Here is a 20,146-nt window from a genome sequence, read left to right as displayed (position 1 = left end):
CTATGTCACTCTCTCTCACGTCAAGGACTGAAAGAGGAGGAGAAGGACAAGGGAAAGGAGGTAAGAAGGTGTAGGTGGAATTTCAAGTGCCATCATGGATCATTCCAAATACCAAGAATGGAATGCATGTCACCAGAGCTCGTGCTATGTGAAAATGTGTAAAAAACATTCTTCATGGACTCGAAGGGTGGCATATACTTCAATGAAGAATGTCAACCAATCCCTAATTTTGATCCTTTGACTCACACCTATCTTGGCCAAAATCCTCCCAAAGAAATAATTCAATTAAGATTTCTGATGATGAAGATAGCGACACTTTAGAAGCATGCTCTGATCAAATTTTTCCTAAATCTTTAGAGTTTAAGAGAAGATAGTTTCGTCTCCATGTCAACACATTAGTGATGCAACTTTCTTGTAAAGTGTATTTCTTCTACTTGTGAGTTAGTCTTGTTTTAGTTGTACACATGCTTCATACTTTGGAAAAAAATCTTATTTTATGTTGCTTCATGCACAAGATTTCAAGTGTGCTTGTTAAAAGGTTTCCTCTCATTTATAAATATAAAAATAATAATATGTCAAGGGTGATAAATATTAAAATTTGCTAAAAACACGGTTCTATTGTTAAAGGTATTGTATTGAATGAATTTTATTATTGTATGTCAAGGGTGATAAAGATTAAAAATTTGGTAAATTTATGGCTCAATTGTTGAAGGTGCTATCTTGAATGAATTTTACTTTTGTGGTAAGGGTTAGTGCTAGGGGTGCCACCTTTGAAAAATTAAAAGTTTGCCTTGAATGAATTTTATATTTGTATATCAAGGGTGATAAAAATTAAAATTTGGCAAATTTATGGTTCAATTGTTAAACGTGGTGTCTTAAATGAATTTTACTTTTGTGGTAAGGGTGTTAGCCCCGTCTTATCAATACAAGATGATTTTTAGGAGAATATAATACGTATACACCGTCTTATCAATACAAGATGATTTTAAGGAGAATATGATATGTATACAAGTATGATTTTTAGGTGATTATTTTTAAATATATATACAAAATTATATGAGATGATTTTTAGGGACTTTGTTTTCATCAATTAATAAATAAACAAAAAATTACAGCGCTAAGTATGCGATATATAATATATAGATAGCATATATATATCTATATATTAAATATAAACAAAACCATTTCTTATGTTTAACTACCAATATTATTATATTTATATGATTGTTTTTTTTTTCACACAGGCTGTTGAAAAAAAAAACTTTAGGAATACCAAACGAAAGGGAGAGTGCTTTGTTTTTTGTTCTTCTTCTTCTGTCGTGTGATGGCCGGTCGTGCATCTGCTTGCCATCATTGATCATCATCGTACCCTCGCTCTTTTTCTGCATCTACTCTGTCACATTTGCCGTAGCCCTAGATTCTGCAGGTCGAGCAAAACCAAACCTCTGCCTGTTAACTACGAAGCGATGTCGGCTACTGCTTCTTCGCCGCAGAGCTATGGTGGATGCAAGAAGCGGAGCGTTTCATGAAATCATTTCTTCCTCATCAGAGCAGAGAAAGGGTACTGTCACACTCCTCCTGCCTTCTCTATTTTTTCAATCAGAGAATCTCTGTGCGATTAGCATTCTCATCTATGTGAATCGATTATTTTGGCATTACTTTTTATTGGATGTCCATACGATGATGGATATGGAAGCGTGAAAGTGCCGAACTTAGGGCACAATTGACATCATATTTGCGAAAGTTATTCATTTGGCTGCCGTTTATTTTTTCACAACGTTACCTGGGATCAGTTTTCATGCTCAGAGATTCACCCCAGTTTTTGAAGAAAGAATTTTGGAAGACCCATGGCATAGCACAGCTGCAGATTTTCGTCAGCTAACTGTGGCAACCTGTAATGGCAGTGATTTGTAGGTGTGGAAATGAAACGGCGAGGGTTTGGTAGGGGCCAAAAGATGGCAGCATCTGCCAATGTTGTGCCCGCTGTTGATATATTCTCACAGAGGCACATTGTCAATGGGGCAGACAAACCTACAAGGCTGGCAGTGCTTTGCATTCACTGCATGTGACACGATAAGGGATTGCATTGCACGGTGTGCAAAAAATGGCAGCATCTGCCAACGTGGAGCATGAGGCTTCGATTTTTCTTCGGAAGCTCATTGACGATGGGACTGATGAGCCTACAAAGCTGGCCACCAGGCTTTTTGTGGTAAGATCATATGCAGAATCACCTAGATCTTAGAAAGCCTCTGAAGGCTTTTTTTTTGTATGTGGCTGTACTTTGATTTGCAAAGAATGCTCTTTGTGTGTGCAGATGTGCCAGCACATGAAAATGAAGAACAAGGAACAAACCTTTCCCTACAAAGTCATTCACAGGTAGTCATATCATTGTTTCATCAAGGGCTAGGTTTTTGGACAGTGCTATGGTTTCACTGATTCCTTCTTGAGTGTCCGAGGTCCTAGCTTTTTTCTACAATCTTACTTATTGATAATTTCTAACGGTTATATCCTTGCTTGAAGGGCTATGGAGATTGTTCTTCAACAGCATGGCATAGATCAGAATGCTTTCTTTTCATCTGGTTTTTTTGCGGCCAGTGAGCCATTGTGGCGGGAGTTTACCCCTCAAAACTCTAGTAGAATGGGTCCAGGAGGCAAAGATATGGAGAGAGCCAACTTAGAAGATAAAAGGTCTGGAGCTTCAGGCACCGGTGCCAGCATAGCTGCTGCTGAGCAAGGGTCTTCAACTGCAGCAAAGCAGCTTCCAGCTGAGGATGGCTTCAAGGAAATGAGAGCACCTTCCTTAGGTTTGGCTAGACAAACCCCAATGCAACTTGGTGGAATTGCAGGAAGCATGGAGGCCCAGATAGGAAGTACAACAGCTGCATCGGGGATGTCTACACGATTAGCAAAACAGATCAATGCCAAAGGTGTAGAAGTATCAAACTCTAAGAGCTACTTGTCTGCAGAACAAGCTCCTGCCGGAATCCACAAAAGAGACCGGGAGCCAAAGAGAACTGCCCAGGCTCAAGCTACTTCAGATGTTGCAGTGATTGGTAAACGTAGAGAGAAAAGAAAAAGAGAAGAAATTGAGCCCTCTCATTTGCAAGTGCAAAAGTCTCAACAAAGCATGCAACATGGCAGTTCAGGGGTACCTAACAGGAACGAAGCTGTAGAACATTCCAAGCCAAAGCTTAGTGGATCCATGGAGGCCAAAGTAGGGGCTGAGCTTCCAGCCAACAAGCCCAGTTCACCTCAGAAGAAGGCCGCCAACAGCCCACCAGAAACTCATATCAGGTCCCCTTTACCTCTGGCTTCAGCAATATCGGTTCCTTCTCATCAGCAATCGTCACAGATAACTGAACAGACAGAAATCTACACATCTAATGTGCAAGTGCCGCAAGTTTACACACCAGTAGAAGAAGCCAGTTCAAGGAAAGTGCCAAGTTTGATGAGACCAGGCGGTGCTTTTGATAAAGGACCTCATTTCAGGTCTTCTGGAATTTCCAATGCAGCGTTGGGGTTTAAAAATTCTCCTATTCCAGGGTCATTTGATGGGTTGGTGGCAAAGGTGAGTGCGCAGGTGAGCCAAGGACTTCCATCTGGATTAGCATCGTGGCATGTGATTGATAATCAACAAGGGCTTAGTGCACAGAGTTTGACAGAAAGGGGGGTGGATGATAACAAGGGTATAGCAGTTCGGGTTCAAAGAGATGGCAAACAATCAGAGACATTAGCTTTTTCAGGACTAACAGACAGAAATGAGTCCCATTCTATGAGTTCTGCTTTTAGATCAGCAGGTGTTGATGGTAAGCTTCTGAAGATGTCGGCTGATATGGTACCTAGCAAGCTGGATCAGGCACAAAGATTGTTGCACTCAGGCGACTCCAGGCACTCTGCCATGAATGCCTTGAGTTTGCACAGCACAGAAGCTGGAAGAGGTGTGCCTGCTGTCCAATTAAAAAATTGTCCTCCTCCCAAAGATCATCAGGCACATCCAACACTCAGTGGTAGTTTTGAAGGAGTCAATGATGGGATGCAAAGGGGACATGCAACATATGCACAGAAAAGACAGGGTTTGACTGGTGAAGCAGTTGAGGAGTGGAGAAATGCACAAATTATTGGTTTCAATCATCATGGAACTTTTCCAGCAACAAATGCCCTTGTTTCTTCAGTGGATAGTTCTTTGCGCCCTGTTTCGAAAATGCTCTTAGAGGCAGAATCATCCTGTAAATCTACAACAGAAAAAAACCAAAGTCTGGAGAATCAGTGGAATACAGATCCACGGGAACAGATCCAAAGCAAAGGTAGTGCAAGTGTTCAGATAGTCAGGCCTTGCAGTGTGGAGGCTATAACAGGCATGGGAGTGTCAGGCTCAGATACACATGGATATTCTTTCAAGGCAAGCAGTGGGGTACATGGAACTTTTAGCTTGTATGCTGCCAGGCAACCAGGTCAGCAGTACCAACCGTCCCATTCACAGGAAATCAGTCAAGAAGTGGTTAGACTTGGTTGCGGAAGCCAGAGGGCAGGCAGCTCAGAATTAAGCATCACAGGATCTTTGCTAGATCAATCTTCATCATTGGGTGGTAAAGATAGTATCCAAGCGGGCTTGAAACAGGATCCTCCTAATCATTCTATGTCCTCAGCATGTCAAGATGACAGTGGCTGGAAGCAATCGCAGGGTGCTGATCCATCTTCAGAGAGAGCTTCTAGGCTGGACAGGGATGCAGCATTTCTTACAGGAATGCAGGGTGCAGATGGAGAAAACGATCAAGTGCCCCAGGTCTGTTCAATATATTTGCTTGTGAGGCTCAAAGTTAACTTTTCCCTATCCCTGTTGTTTGAAAACAGATACATGGGAGTACATGTCCATGCTAAATGGAAATTGAGATGCAGCAATGGAATGGTTAGCCATCTTTGCCATCTCACAACAAAATTCCAATCTAGGCCTCAATATGTTAAATTGTGGAGTTGTTGTATACACAGGTGTCCGCTGAGGCTTTCTTTTCCCGAGGAGAGCACCACTAGGTGTGCATGAAAGTCCTACATGTAACTTCCAGAGGCCCTGGGCATTTTGCAAAACACTTGACCATTAATGAAATTAAACATTGAAATTGGCAACATGCTTAAACATATGCCACTTAATCCACAAAACAGTGAAAGAGAGATGTGCACGTCTGACACTGCGTAGAGGCTGGAATGGGCGGAACCCTCCCCCTTTTGGAGTATTTTATTACCGAAGGAGAAAATATGATGTACAAGCTTTGAGGGCCTTACTCTCCTCACGGGAGATGTTGGATTATCCATAAACGACCATCATTTGACCATACACTCGGGCTCATCAAGAGAAGCCCCAAAGTATCCCATGAATGTGTGTAAACAACCTCTCCACTTGATGGTACTAATCTTCCCCATTACCACAGGTCTTCTGGGTGCCATATGTGAGAAAAACTCAGCAATAGAGTTGGAACAGCAGGTACATTGGTGGTATAGCAGGTACAAGGGCTGGTACAACAAATACAACGATTAAATACCCTTGCCTTCAGTATTTCTTTGCGATGGAAACCTTCAAAACAATCCCCAACAGCCGGTATACTTTAGGGGTAGCCTGAGAGAGAGAGAGAGAGAGAGAGAGAGAGAGAGAGAGAGAGAGAGAGAGAAAGATTTTATTAACGTCTTCCAAAAGACCGAACTCGGCCTATGAGACAAATCGGAGTACCTGTATGGGGTATCCTCTGTCATCCCAACAAAATGAAAAAGTACTGAATAAAAAAGCTGAATCTGGGTGTGCAGGGGATGGAGCTCTACTACTAGGAGAATGCAAAGCTATATGCATGGAGTATACAATCATGATATGCAACCTAGCTAGCTTCATCCTGTACCATAGTGGGGATATAAAATGGTATACATCAGTGAAGGGGTGTCCATAGCTCCCTGAAGAACATGCCTGGGTGTGCTCTGAAGCGAGCCAGTCGCTCCGCACCCTCTCTGTGAAACTGAGCTCTGATCTTTGTCATCTCTCTCTGGTATAGGCGTGGTGTCCGAAAGCCAGGTGTCCTTTGTCTCCTGCGGGCTCTAAGTGTCTCTGCTCTCTGGAGAGTAATTCCCTGCCGTGTAGGGGCTGGGAGGGGGATGGATCTCTGAAAAAATGTAGTAATCTGTGTCTGTCGCCCCCCCTCTGGAGCTGTCTGAGCCTGGAATAATGTCTCTCTGTGGCGCTGTATGTCTAGAATGTATCTCCCCAGTATGCGCTGGTCTGCTGCCTCAAAGATCTGGCGTAGGGAATGTGGCTCTCTGAATAAAATGGGATCTCTCTCTCTGATGGTTGTAAATGCTCTGCATCTGCATACATAATGCTTCTCACTCTCCACCTCCTCTCTGCACAATCTGCATACCCTCTCCTCTCGGGGGATCCGTGCTGCTCTGCCAGTCTCAATCTCCAATCGGTGTGATGAAACTCTGAGCTGACCAATAGCCACTCGGGAGCCGCGTGGTAAAAGCTCTCCATGTATCTAGGCCTCTCTATAAATCCATCATCAGTGATACTCATGAGGTGATCTCTGTAGTATAGCATCTTCAGTGGAAGAGGCTGTGTAGGCGATATCCATGTCTCTCGTGTATATAGCTGCCATAGATCTTGTCTCAATACTCTGTTCCTCTCACTATGAGAGAGACGGATATGTGGTGCATCCCTGTCATACTGGAATGGTGGTAGATGATCCATGTCTAGGCCATGCTGTGAGAACCAATGTGTGACCTGTGCATACCATGATCCTCTGTCTCCTGCCTCAGCCAACTGTCTAGATGCCTCAAAAGCTCTGTATGATAATCTGTCCTGTGGCATCTCTCTGAATCTGTCTAGCAGGCATATAGTCTGAAATATGGCCTCTACCATCATAGGAGGCACAGCAAACTCTGCTCCGATAATGTCATGAGGTACTGACAGTTTGCTGCGTATCATGCATGCCATCATGAGGGTCTGTGGTCTCTCTATCTGTGTCCACCAATGGGTAGCAAGGCCTGGTGCCCATACTGCTGCTCCATACATCAATGCCGGTGTGACTAATGTGTCAAATAGCCACCCCTTCGTCCGGGGCTCCTGAAAATGCGCCTGGTGGCACTGTCTCTCTAGCATAGCCAATGCTGCATATCCCCGTGTCAATCTAGCTCTGGCTGCTGAACCCATGGTGAAGCGTGTGGCTGCTGCAGAGAAGGTAACCCCTAGGTACACGTATGATGTCACCACCTCCACTTGGCATCCTGCGAGAGTGAATGTCAGCTGACTCCTGCCCTGTCTCGATGTATGAAAGACCATAACCTTGGTTTTCCCAAGGTTCACAGTAAGACCCCTCTGTGTGCAGAAATCATCGAGTGCATGTAGATGCTGCTGTAGACCACCCGGGGACTCAGACACTAATACAATATCATCAGCATAGAGCATAATATGTACTGAGGTACCTGCTAAATCAACTCCATCTCCCCCGTGTAATGAAGTCAGCCACCTCATCAATGTATAACCCAAATAGCGTGGGGGAAAGTAGGCATTCTTGCTTCACACCAATGGTGCTAGCAATAGTCTCGGACGTACCTCCTGGACATCTGACTCGCCCAAAAACTTGCTCATATAATGCATAGATGCCCTATGTCATATCTGCTGGTATGCCAAGAGACTGCAGGCGCTGAAAGAGCCTCTCTCGTGGTACTGTGTCAAATGCCTTGCGGAAATCCACAAAGCAGCAATAGAGCTTTCTCTTCCTCACTCTGGCTTGATCAATCATACATCTCAAAGTGAATACATGGTCAGTGGGTAGAGAAAGCTCTCCTGAAGCCTGCCTGCCCTGATGAGCGTAAACCTGCTCGCTCAGCATATAAGCTAAGCTCTTGCTCCAGCACTGCACCATAGAGTTTGGCCAGCACGTGGCCAACCATAACCGTCCTGTAGTTGCTCGGATCGAGCATATCCCTTGTTTTGTGAATCGGCACAATGGTGTGCATCGTCCACTCCGCAGAGGCTAGTGTGTACTAAGAAAGCCTCTCTAAATGAAGAGAGAGGGCTCCAATTTATAGATTTGGGGCTCCCATGAGTGAAAATGGCTATGATGACAAGTGGAGAGCCGAGGTGACGAGTTTGAGAACACTTGTCTCACTTTGATCCACTGTATTGACACATGTCCCAATTTAAGAGATGGTTCCTCCCATAAACTTCGTCTCTAAAAATTTCTCAACTCATAGACATTTTGTCAAAGGTGCTTAAGCAAGCTCCCTCCATTTGCCTAGTTTACGGACGTAATGACGTGAATAGAATTTCCATCAGAGTCAAGCTAAAAATAGCAACTCTCCTAAATTTTAAGAGTGTTATCCTTTGTTTTCTCGGAAAATCTCCCATTCCCAAAGCTTGTACTTTCCAAATATTTAGACATCCTAGAGTCCACCAGACCTCTTTCATATTGGGAAATGTCCAGGCTGGTGACATCCCTCCCAGCTTCTTAAAAGTTGTTTGCAACTTTAAGCTTCTAGCCATATAGCCAAGATATAATCATGTCTCATCAAGTGGGCAAGATGAGACAGTCTCATAAATCCAATATAATTGAAAGAATCCATGTCCCAAATAAATGGGTGAGACTAAATAAGTCTTTATAATACCAAAATCAAAATCATGTCCTAAATAAATGGGCGAGACTAAACAATCTCATAAGTCCAGATGTCCCAAAATAAATGGGCGAGACCAAACAGTCCCATAAGTCCAGATTTTGTAATCATGTCCTTTTATTCCCAATATAAAAGGGCGAGACAAAAACAGTCCCGTAAGTGTAGATATCATAATTATGTCCCAAAATAAATGGGTGAGACAAAATAAATTTTCATAATAACAGATTCCAGTCTACCTACCCTTGGCGTAGACATAAGTCCCTTGCCAACAAGGCGTGAGTCCACTCTTACCACTTGCAGTCCGTGTTGGTACTCAGTCCACTCTTACCACTTGCAGTCCGTCTTGGTACCTTGACCACACACCTTGGATGAGAGGTGGGCTCAGGTGTGAAACATAAGATGAGAATCACTTACAAGCATAGTTATCTTGGTGCTCCATATACATTTCTGCTACACATAGTTAAAGGCATTTTGTCTACCAACAGAAATCGAGAGAGAAATCCTCGATCCATGAGATAACACATGAGTTCCATAAGTCCAGTGCTTCCCAAATAAAGGGAGCCAAAAAGAATAACCCATCCCAATAAAAGGGAGCCATAAACATAATCCATAAACTTTAGGATGGATCCAAATCCCTAGAAAAGAAGTCTAGGAATCCATAGACTTGTATACCTGTATACCATACTTCCATAAGGAAGTCCATCTGCCCATAAAGAAGCTCCATAACCAATGGATGTCCATAATCAAAGGATGTTCACAAGGAAACTCTATATCCAAACTCAAGTATGCACCGTAAAACCACTATTATGAGAACGACATACTAAACAATGTGTAGAGTGCTCAAGTAAAGTCCAAAGGTACCCTTCCTCCATCACATATCATGGACTAGGTGACATGGTATCCCTTGCCAATTGGCCATACAGGAATACACGCATGCACTTAACCAACCAAGTTCCGTTCATGAAGCTATGCCCAAGGATGTTGCTAGGTAAGTACACGAAGTACCAAACCCAGTTGAAGCTAGTTCTCTAGGCGTTTCCGGCCATGTACACATAGACACAAGTTTCAGCCGAGAAAGCCAAGTCCACCAGATATTCCGGGCATGAACACCAAGGGACCTATGAACTTCACAAAAATAGGTGCAGACTACTATACTCAGAGACTGTCTAGAATGTACACAGGCCCTATCTCAAGTTTGCCTGTAAATTTTTGGATCCACAAGCCCCTTGTGAATTCAGTATCATATGGTTTGATCATGCAATTTGGTTTGTACTCAACCATCTAGAAGACTACCAATATGTTGTTTTTCACCTATCTCTTCTCTGTTCTTGGCTTGGAAGGCAGGCAAAGAATCTTGTAATTGCACATATTGCCTTCATTCACTTCCGTGAGGCAATGCTGGAGATTCTTAAGGAATTGCACAGTTCAAAACCTTGCAACTTGCTTACTAATTATGGCCAGTTTAAAGGGGTCACTTTCCCCATTCATTGATACTAATTCCTCATCTAATTCCCTTCAGAAAGATTTCTGCTATTTCTAGTAGCACCCCTAGTGCTTTTACTTCTTTCTTATAGTCCTAGCTGATCATCTAATCCCAAACATGACATTCTAGGCATGAACACATCAAGCCCTAGTGGAATATCATGTCCACAGGATCACATGACAGGCGTCAATCCCATGCATAAGCATAAACCAATATCCATGGACGCCAGTCCAACGCATACACACAGTGAGAAAATCATGTACAACAACATAGTTCTAATGAACTCACCAAAGTATGAAGTATTTCGATCATAGTACTACCATGCAGGAAGACCACTACGGTGCGTGTCCCATAACACGCAAATATTGGTTTGTAAAGCCGGCAATGCGTAGACCCATACTGGCATGGTCAATGGAATGAGTTGTCATACCAAATCATTACCGTAACTCTACCGCATGCTCCATGCTGACCACACACCTTGGAGTAGGGGTGGACTTATAGTTTATCAACATTTTGGTCGTTGATAGAAAAATCCATAAAAGCATCATATCCATGAGATATTGAAATATTTATTCTCTATAAACCCGAAGAGATTCGTCCATAGAAGTTGCTTGCGAAGCCCAATATCTATATAAATCTCGTCCAAGAAAGAAATCCCCATAGATACATCGAAATAATCCATGAACATGGTCCATAGTTCAAATAACAATCGCTTCCATATACTAATGCATCATATCCCATCTATGGAAGGTCATAAGAAACCATATAGACCAAGCACATCAATGCTTTCTTGAAATACACTCAATATTGATACCAAGTTCTACACCCACTATGGGGCATTGATGACGTTAGTGGGGATTGTCGTAGTATCTAGTCTATACTATGCAATATGGAGTTGATGGTTTATTGTCTTGTGGATGACTACCATGAGGTTATAAATTGCACTTTCTTATGAGTTGAATTTGGACATGTTCCTGGGTTCATCTAGGTATATATACCATTTTCTCCTTGCAAAGATACAAGGGTAAGGCATTCGAAAATCCCATGTAAGAAAAAAAAAGGAATACTTAGCTTTTCTTGGCCAATTCTTCATAAAGCCCAATAGATGTATGTCCATACAGGTTGTCTTGAGCTTGATGAAATGATTAATAAAATGATTATAGAAGAGAATACTTAGTAGGCATATTTAAGCCAATACTTAGTAGGCATATTTAAGCCAATTCTATGCTTTCAAGATAGATTCCACGAATCCACGAATCCATAGAGCATGTTGACTTATGCTCTTGCTCTTGACGCATGATTGCTCCCATAACTGGATAGGTTAACTGTATTTAACTACACTAATAGTTAGTGTCTATACTCCAACAAGATTGTGTTCACACAAGAGTATGAAAGAGCCAATGCTCTGATTCTAATGTAACTTTCGAAGGGCTCGGGGGTTTCGCAAAACACTTGATCATTAATGAAATTAAACACTGAAATTGGCCACAGCCTTAAACATATGCCACTTAATCCACAAAACTGTAAAAGAGAGATGTGCAAATGTGACACCGCATAGAGGCTGGAATGGGTCAACGGCCTCCCCCTTCCTCTTGGAGTGTTTTATTACTGAAGGAGAAAATATCGTATACCAACTTTAAGGGCCTTACTCTCTCCACGGGAGATGCCGGATTATCCGTGGGAAAGAGTAGATGAAGCTCTTACCCTCGTACCACTTCCTATGCTTCTCTTGTTTACTGCTCAGCCTTAGCATGAACCAGGCTCTGATACCATGAAAAGATACAAGGGAGAAGAGAGCTTGAGCTCTTGTAAGCACACACACACTCACACAAACCCTAGAAGAAAACACACAAGGTGAGAAGCTGAAAATTCTTCTTCTTCACACAACAAAAGAGATCTACAAAGAAGATAAAATGACTAACACACATAATAGAGTATATACAAGCAGTCCATAATGTGAACACGCTAAGAGGAGTGGGTAGGTGTGGACTAGTCAATGTAGTCGAACTATAGAATCTTTGGCGAAGATATGTCGGTGCCAGCTACCAAACCCGCCAGTGATGTAAATGTCGAACGGTCATGCAGGCGACTCGTGAGTATCAACTCATGTTGAGCTTGACATCTCAACATTTGCGACTGGCCAAGGTAGCTTCACACAGATCCACGTACTCACCCCGACCTCTAGGCTTTAATGCAGGAGCCCGACCGAGAGGGGTGACATTAGACAGAGCCACCAAGCTATGCAGAGCCCGACGCCCCCAACATAGTGGCCGCCATCCACGCTCACGTCACCTTAGGAGGATCAAAGCCTTCATTTCCCACCACCGCGGGACTTTCCACTACATTGGGTACCATGTTGCAGCGCCCTATGCAACTCCCCTACCATCCATACGTCACCTTAGGAGGATCAAAGCCTTCATTTCCCACCACTGCGGGACTTTCTCCCGGCCTATCGGCCTCACTACATTGGGTACCATGTTGCAGCGCCCTATGCAACTTGTCAGAATACGTAGCGGAGATGATGACCAAATCTGGGAACACGAGCAAAAACGCAGGCAGAAAAACAGCACAAGAGAGAGATTGTAATGGTGAGACCAATCTTTGCGAGCATGTGGGGGGACCTTCCCCCACATGCTCGCAAAGCTTGATTAGAATTGGAGCATGTTTATATTAGTAATTAGCGTTGTGTGTGGATTTTTCAAGTCTCTTAGTGTTCGAGTGTCCATGGAAAATCTTGCTCTTTCCCATTCCATCATCCCCAAACATGCTCCAATGGTGACCAAACTCTACGAGCATGGGGGGGAGGGACACATGCTGCCCACATGCTTGCACCTACTAGTGTGGATTTTTCAAGTCTCTTAGTGCTTAAGAGACCATGAAAAATCTCACTATTCCCAATGCCATCGTACCCAGAAATGATCTGATGGTGACCAAGCTTAGCGAGCATGTGGGGTGACCTGCTCCAACATGCTCACAAAGCTTGGTCAGTATCGGAGCATGTTTGTATTAGTAATTAGTGCTGTGTGCAGATTCTACAAAGTCTCTTAGTGCTCCAGAGGCCATGGAAAATCTTGCTCTTCCCCAAACATGCTGCGATGGTGACCAAACTTTGTGAGCATGTGGGGGGGGACCCACCCCCACATGCTCGGAGAATGTTTAGATTAGAAATTACGCCCAGTGTGGAATTTTCAAGTCTCTTAGTCTTTGAGAGGCCATGGAAAATCCTGCTCTTCCCCATGCCATCGTACCCAAACATGCTCTGATGGTGGTGACCAAGCTTTGCGAGCATATGGGGGGACATCGCAGCATGTTTGTATTAGTAATTAGTGCCGTTGTGAGGATTTTTCTAGTCTCTTAGTTCTAAAGAGGCCATAGAAAATCTCACTCTTCCGCATGCCATCGCCCCCCCAAACATGCTCCAATGGTGATCAAACTTTGGGAGAATGTGGAGGGGACCCACCCCCACATGATCGCAAGGTTTGGTCACCATTGGAGCGTGTTTAAATTAGCAATTAGCACCATGTGCGGATTTTTCAAGTCTCTTCCCCATGCCATCGTACCCTTGACATGGTTGAGAGGCCATGGAAAATCTCGCTCTTCCCCATGCCATCGCACCCAAACATGCTTTGATGGTGACCAAACTTTGCGAGCATGTGGAGGAGACCCACCCCCCCATATGCTCGCAATGTTTGGTCACCATTGGAGCATGTTTGGATTAGCAATTAGCCCCCTGTGGTGTGGGTTTTTAGGCGTGTAACTCTGCTCTATATACACAAGAAGATCCCGAGAAATGATACAAATAAGGTATGGGGGCTGGGGTCCTATATATACCTCCCATAGAGGGCAGTCGGCCAGCAGAAAGAGTGCCCACTACTGATAAAAAGGTCCCACGACTGCATAAATGCAGTCGGCCAGCATACAGATGCCCACGACTGATGAAAACGAGTCGGCCAGCAGCCTTGTAGCCCACGATTGATGAACATCTAGTCGGCCAGCACCGGGGTGCTCCTGGCATCATCTGGCAGCCCTCCCAAGCCTCAGAAAAATGGGAAAAAATAGGGGAAAAATGCGGAGAGTGGGGGAAAATGGGAAAACACCTCATAAGGGCGGGCACACCCACAACAAAGGCCCTGGTGTATAAATCTAGACAGGAGATGACTTCTAACACCCCCTCTCAGCTCCTGGCTGTGTAACCAACCATTGGGAGCTGGGGTGCCGCCTGAGCAAATCCTGAGAGAGCGACTTCGTGAAGAGGTCCACCGTACTGTCCTCCGTCGAACAGAACTCTAGCAAGATGTCATCAGCAACGATCTGTTCACGAACAAAGTGCCTCTGGATGACCATGGGTTCCTCCAGTGGAAGCCCAAACCTGCAATGTAACCTCCTCCTGCTCTGTAAAACTGCTCCTGGGCCATAAGTAGATCTCCTCGTGGCCGGATCTCCTCCCCAAACCGAGTCACTCCAACCGTGGAGTCGGACTCCATCCAACAATCCCCCTCTTGTGTACAAGAGTCCATGATCCTTCGCATGCCGTAGAAACCACATGAAACGCAATCCTGCCTCCCAAAGAGACATCTGCAACCATGAGCTCAACCGCCTCATCAGGAAGCTCCCGTCCAATCTGGTGTCCATCAACCAGATCAATGAACCATACAGCTTCTGAGTCAAAGAGACATCACACTGCTCACAAGGATCAACACCTGTTACGGTGCACATACAAGTCCTGGAAACCTGATGAAACCTGTCAACCACCCCCTCTGAATCCGGAACCACAAAGCCTGGAGAAACCACCTCCTTCTGCAAGTAAGCACCTGCCACCTGCCTGGCTTTCCGAAAGGTCCCCATGGAAAGAACATCCTCATCTACTGGAGGTTCTATGTCCCGAACACGACGAGACATCAGAGCATAAGTGACCTGTTCAGCTTCCTCTGACTGACGAACACAAGAACTACCAACAGCAGTACTGGAAAGTTCCTGCCAACTGCTGCCATCTACTGGTATGCTATCCACCATCTGGTTCCGGAAAGCCTGTACCTGCAGCGTATCCACACTTAAGTAGCCATTACCAGACTGCCACTCATCACAATCCTGAGGACCTGGGAGAGAGAGTGCTGAAAGCCTGTAAACTCCATTCTCCACTCCGCCTTCCTAAACCACTTGGCCTGTTGCTTTGTCCTGGAGAGCAACAAAATGCTCATCGAACTCCACCCGTACGCCAGTCTTGCAAACCTGATGCACTGACAATAGATGAAAACCAAGTGCCGGAACATACAACACCTGGGAGGAAAGCTTCCCCCCTCTGCCATCGGGAACTATCTCCATCTTGCCCTCACTGTGAACTGGGATAGTGGACGTATCCCCAGTAAGAATATGACCAGAAAGCCTGCAAAGATCCTGTAAACCGGAACGGGAAGGAGTCATGTGCCTGGAAGCACCACTATCGAGAATCCACTCCCGAGTATCCGTTGCGGAGAGTCCTCCAATCTCCTCCCTGCCTGAAGAAAATGAAGCATCGGTGTCCATCACCTCCAGGTGCACAAAAGCCGGAGTCTTCATGATTGCTATTGAGGAGTCTTCACCCTTCTCGGTCTTCCGCTTGGGACACTGCCTCCAATAGTGGCCTTTCTCGCCACAATCATTACAGGTCCTCTCTGCCTTCAGCTTCTCGCGGTCAGCGTCGGACTTCTTCTCAGAAGACTTCTCCGATGAAGCCTTCCCTTTGCTCGAGTTACGGCCTTTCGACCGTTGGCCAGTTAAGGCCTCCGAACCTCCACCCTGAGGAGGGTTCGTAAATCATTCCTCCTGGTCCAGGACCATGGGCACAAGCTCCTCCCACGTGATGGTGCTGAGCCTGCCACTGGTAATCAAAGACGAGTAAAATGCTGAGTACGAAGAGGGCAAATGTGACAGCAACGTTATGGCCATGTCCTCTGATGATATCTCCTTCCCAGCCTGAAGAACCTCCTGCTGAAGAGCCTGCAGCTTGTTAATATGCTCCCGCATCGTCGACGACTTTGTAGGGCTCGTAACCCGCATCTGTACTTCCAAGGAAATCCTCTTCATGGGCGATACCCTGTTGTAAAGTGAGGCCAAATGCTGCCATATACCTCTGGCCAGCGTCATGTGCTTTACATGATTGATTACCTGTGGTGTGCAGTTGAGGAAAATAAACGAACGGACCCTGGCGTTGACACGATCCCACATCTGTGTCTGGGCCTCCCGGTCCTTTCGGGTTGACGGTAACTCCCCTTCCTCTACTTCCGGCCGTGGAACACCAACAACGACGAAATCGGCGAGATCGTAGGACTCTAGAACGGATTCCATCATCACCTTCCATATGCCGTAGTTGCTCCCGTCCAACTGATGGTCCACCGGGAACGTGGGGAGTGTCGGGATCTTCACATGTCTCTCGGCCATCTCAAACAGATTTGCATAGCGGGGATGTACTCTGAAAAGGGTGGGTGGCTGGGAACAAAGAAGAACTAAAACCTGCAAGTGGCTGTCCAGCAAATCAGCCCGCCTTCCTCTTGCTTCTCCTCTTCCCGATCAGCCCAAAACAGTCCACCAATCAGCCACAAAACAGTCCCCCTCTTGCTCACACAAATCCCAAGACCTATCTAGAGCCTAGGGCTCTGATACCATGTCAGAATATGCAGCGGAGATGATGACCAAATCTGGGAACACGAGCAAAAACGCAGGCAGAAAAACAGCACAAGAGAGAGAGAGAGATGTAGGCGTGTAACTCTGCTCTATATACACAAGAAGATCCCGAGAAATGATACAAATAAGGTATGGGGGCTGGGGTCCTATATATACCTCCCATAGAGGGCAGTCGGCCAGCAGAAAGAGTGCCCATGACTGATAAAAAGGTCCCACGACTGCATAAATGCAGTCGACCAGCATACAGATGCCCACGACTGATGAAAACCAGTCGGCCAGCAGCCTTGTAGCCCACGACTGATGAACATCCAGTCGGCCAGCACCGGGGTGCTCCTGGCATCATCTGGCAGCCCTCCCAAGCCTCAGAAAAATGGAAAAAAATAGGGGAAAAATGTGGAGAGTGGGGAAAAATGGGAAAACACCTCATAAGGGCGGGCACACCCACAACAAAGGCCCTGGTGTATAAATCTAGACAGGAGATGACTTCTAACAACTCCCCTACCTGGTAGACAAAGATTTGGCTTCTGCTAATGAGGGATGCAACGTGGAATGTAGCCAAGAGCAATGACAAAAAGATCAAGGCATCGAAAAGATTTGAATTTGGCAAGATAAGAATGACAAAGTCCTCACACTTATTAGGCTTGGCCTTGCAGATAGTCTTATTCATCATGTGGATTTTGACAAATCAACCAAGGAGGTATGGGACAAGTAAGAGAATCTTTTTGGTGACAAAATTAACAATTCTAAGGTGTTTCTCAAGCAAAAATTCTTTAATTTGAAAACGAATGAGAGTAATACCCTTCGAGAACATATGAGCAACTTAGGCTGCTAACCTGAAAGCAAATGTTGATGAAGATGACATGAAGATAGTTCTTCTAACTAGTATAGAAGGGGTTTCAAAAGACTCTGAAACCTTAACTGTACTAAGGATAGTCCGAGAAATGTGATGATTGCAATCCTCATAGATGAAGCGGAGCAAGTTGAAAATGCACTTGAATCAAACAAAGCCATGCTCTCAAAGTTCAAAGGTAAGAAGGAAGGCAAGACATTGGGAATGGGAGATTATCCTGGAATACAAAGGATCACACTCCTAAAATTAAGGAGAGTTGCTATTTTTGGCCTGACTCCGATGGAAATTCTGTTCGTGTCACTACATCCGTAAGGTAGGCAAATGCGGGGACTTGTTTAAGCACCTTTGACAAAATGTCTACGAGTTGCAAGGTGGTTCCAAACGTGGTGAACGATACGTTTAGTACGTTTGGAAAACGTGCTGAAAAGATTCCAAACGTAGTGAACGTTGTCCTTGATATATATAAATTTTGCATATATATATATATATATATATATATATATATATATATATATATATATATATATATGTGTATGTATGTATGTATGTATGTATGTTATATATACAAAATTTATAGTTTACTTATAAAATTTTGAAATATGAAGTTTGAAGATTCATCAATGAACATTAAAGCACTTACTAATACTATACAACCTTTAGTTTCAATTTTGCGGGGGAGAGAGAGAGAGAGAGAGAGAGAGAGAGAGAGAGAGAGAGACTTGAGCGTGTGCGAGAGAGAGAGAGAGAGAGACTGGAGCGCCGCATAGAGACGCCCATAGGAGAAGACTTGAGCGCCGCACAGAGGCTGCCACATGCATGTAAGGAAAAGCGAAAAAAAATGGACCAACAAAAAAAAACGACGTTGACTTGCGTCCATTTTTTTAACCTATAAAATCAAAAGTACACATTCACTATGTTTTCAAACGTTAGTGAACGTTCCAAACGTTTGGATTACATCCAAACGTAGTTTGGATGCAACTATGACGAGTTGAGATATTTTTAGAGATGAAGTTTATGGGAGAAACCATCTCTTAAATTGGGACATGTGGCAAGACAGTGGATCAGAGTGAGACGAGTGTCCTCACACTTGTCACCTAGCTCTCCACTTGTCATCATAGCCTTCTCTTTCCATTTTCACTCATGGGAGCCCCAAATCTATAAATTGAAGCCCTCTCTCTTTTGTGTTGGCAACTACACCCTTGTCGAGAGCTCTTCGGGAGGCACTGACAAATGAACTCTGATTGAGGAGCTTTCTTCTCGCGGGAGCAGAGCTACAGAGCAACTATATTGTCCGTCAGACAGGATTTTTCGGACCAAAAATGCGTTTCGGGCATGTCTGGACCTCCGTTTCGGGCATGTTTGGACCTCCGTTTTTTAGTTCGTAAGCGTTCACGGGTACTGTGGATAAGTTTCGATTCTCTGTAGAACTCTGTTTTTGGAACTGCAGGAAGAGTAATTGGTTGTGCAAACATTGTGTGTATTGCAAAGAGGTCTCAAAGTTGCCATTGGGTGTATGTATGTATATTGAGGTCACTGGTTGTGACAGTTTGCGTGTAGTATAGTACCGCTGCAGAGAATACATTAGTTTGTGCAAGTCAAACAAGAGTGTTGTTTTTGGTAAATTTGTGTTGCAGACAAGATGTCGAATGATGAAATAAATCAGATTGTTGCAGAGAAGCTTGACAAGAACAACTTCCATGCTTAGAGGTTTAGATTGATAAATTTTTTGGTGGGAAAAGGTTACTGGGACTACATTGAAGGTGAACATGAGAAGGCATTAGAGATACCAGAGATTAATCCAACTGCTGTAGATGTAAAAGAATTCAAGAATTGGAATCAAGGAGCAAGGAAAGTCATGTATTGGCTTTCTATTAGTATACATGACACCATGATTGGGAATGTACAGGATGCCAAGTCACCTAAGGAGGCATGGGACACCTTGGTGAAGCTGTATGAAACCAACACCAAGGTACGAAAGATTTAGTTGAAGAATGAGCTTCATATTGTAGAGAAGAAAATATGTCTGTGAATGATTATGCCCTGAAGATTAAGGGTATTGTGGAATCCCTTGCATCGATTGGTGTTTCTGTTGATGATGATAAGACGAAAGTGTGTCTATGTGGTCTCGGGCCACAATACAAAGCGTTCATGACGTCTATTCAAACTTGGGAGAACATTCCCAACTTCACAGATTTGGTGTTAATGCTGATCATCGAAGAGAAGAATTTGAGTGAAGATCAACAGTCTTCACAAAACAAAAACAGTTCAGAGCGGCAGGCCTTCTACATAAGTGCAGGTCGAGGACGAGGTAGAGGTTGTGGACGTGGCCAAGGTGGTGGTTGAACAGGTAATCAGAATTATGGTCAACAGTAGCAACAGTCTTAGGATTCGTAACAACACACAGGTGGAAGAGGCGAGTTTAGAGATAGGGGGAGTCAAAGAGATCGTGGTAATTGGCAAAGGCAACATAATGATACACGAGGCTGCTTTTACTGTGGTAAGCT

At 44.4% G+C, this 20,146-nt stretch overlaps 1 protein-coding gene across 6 annotated transcripts in view; it reads left to right on the top strand.

Moving 5' to 3' along the window:
- The first annotated feature begins 1,222 nt into the window (after positions 1-1,222).
- The window catches only part of LOC147624773 (uncharacterized), a 161,923-nt gene continuing 142,999 nt past the window's right edge, over positions 1,223-20,146 (top strand). For all 6 annotated transcript variants that reach the window (XM_086817998.1, XM_086818000.1, XM_086817996.1 and 3 more), the window contains exons 1-4: positions 1,223-1,561; positions 1,905-2,209; positions 2,315-2,376; positions 2,521-4,783. In XM_086817998.1, coding sequence (XP_086674124.1) covers positions 2,105-2,209; positions 2,315-2,376; positions 2,521-4,783 — 2,430 coding nt within the window. In that variant the 5' untranslated portion in view covers positions 1,223-1,561; positions 1,905-2,104. The remainder of the gene's footprint in view (positions 1,562-1,904; positions 2,210-2,314; positions 2,377-2,520; positions 4,784-20,146) is intronic.

The sequence above is a fragment of the Cibotium barometz genome, chromosome 24, assembly GCF_041138505.1.
Source record: "Cibotium barometz isolate CiBa-2024 chromosome 24, ASM4113850v1, whole genome shotgun sequence".
Classification (NCBI taxonomy): Eukaryota; Viridiplantae; Streptophyta; class Polypodiopsida; order Cyatheales; family Cibotiaceae; genus Cibotium; species Cibotium barometz.
The sequence above is the reverse complement of the archived record's forward strand: the minus strand, read 5'-3'. Positions and strand labels throughout refer to the sequence as shown.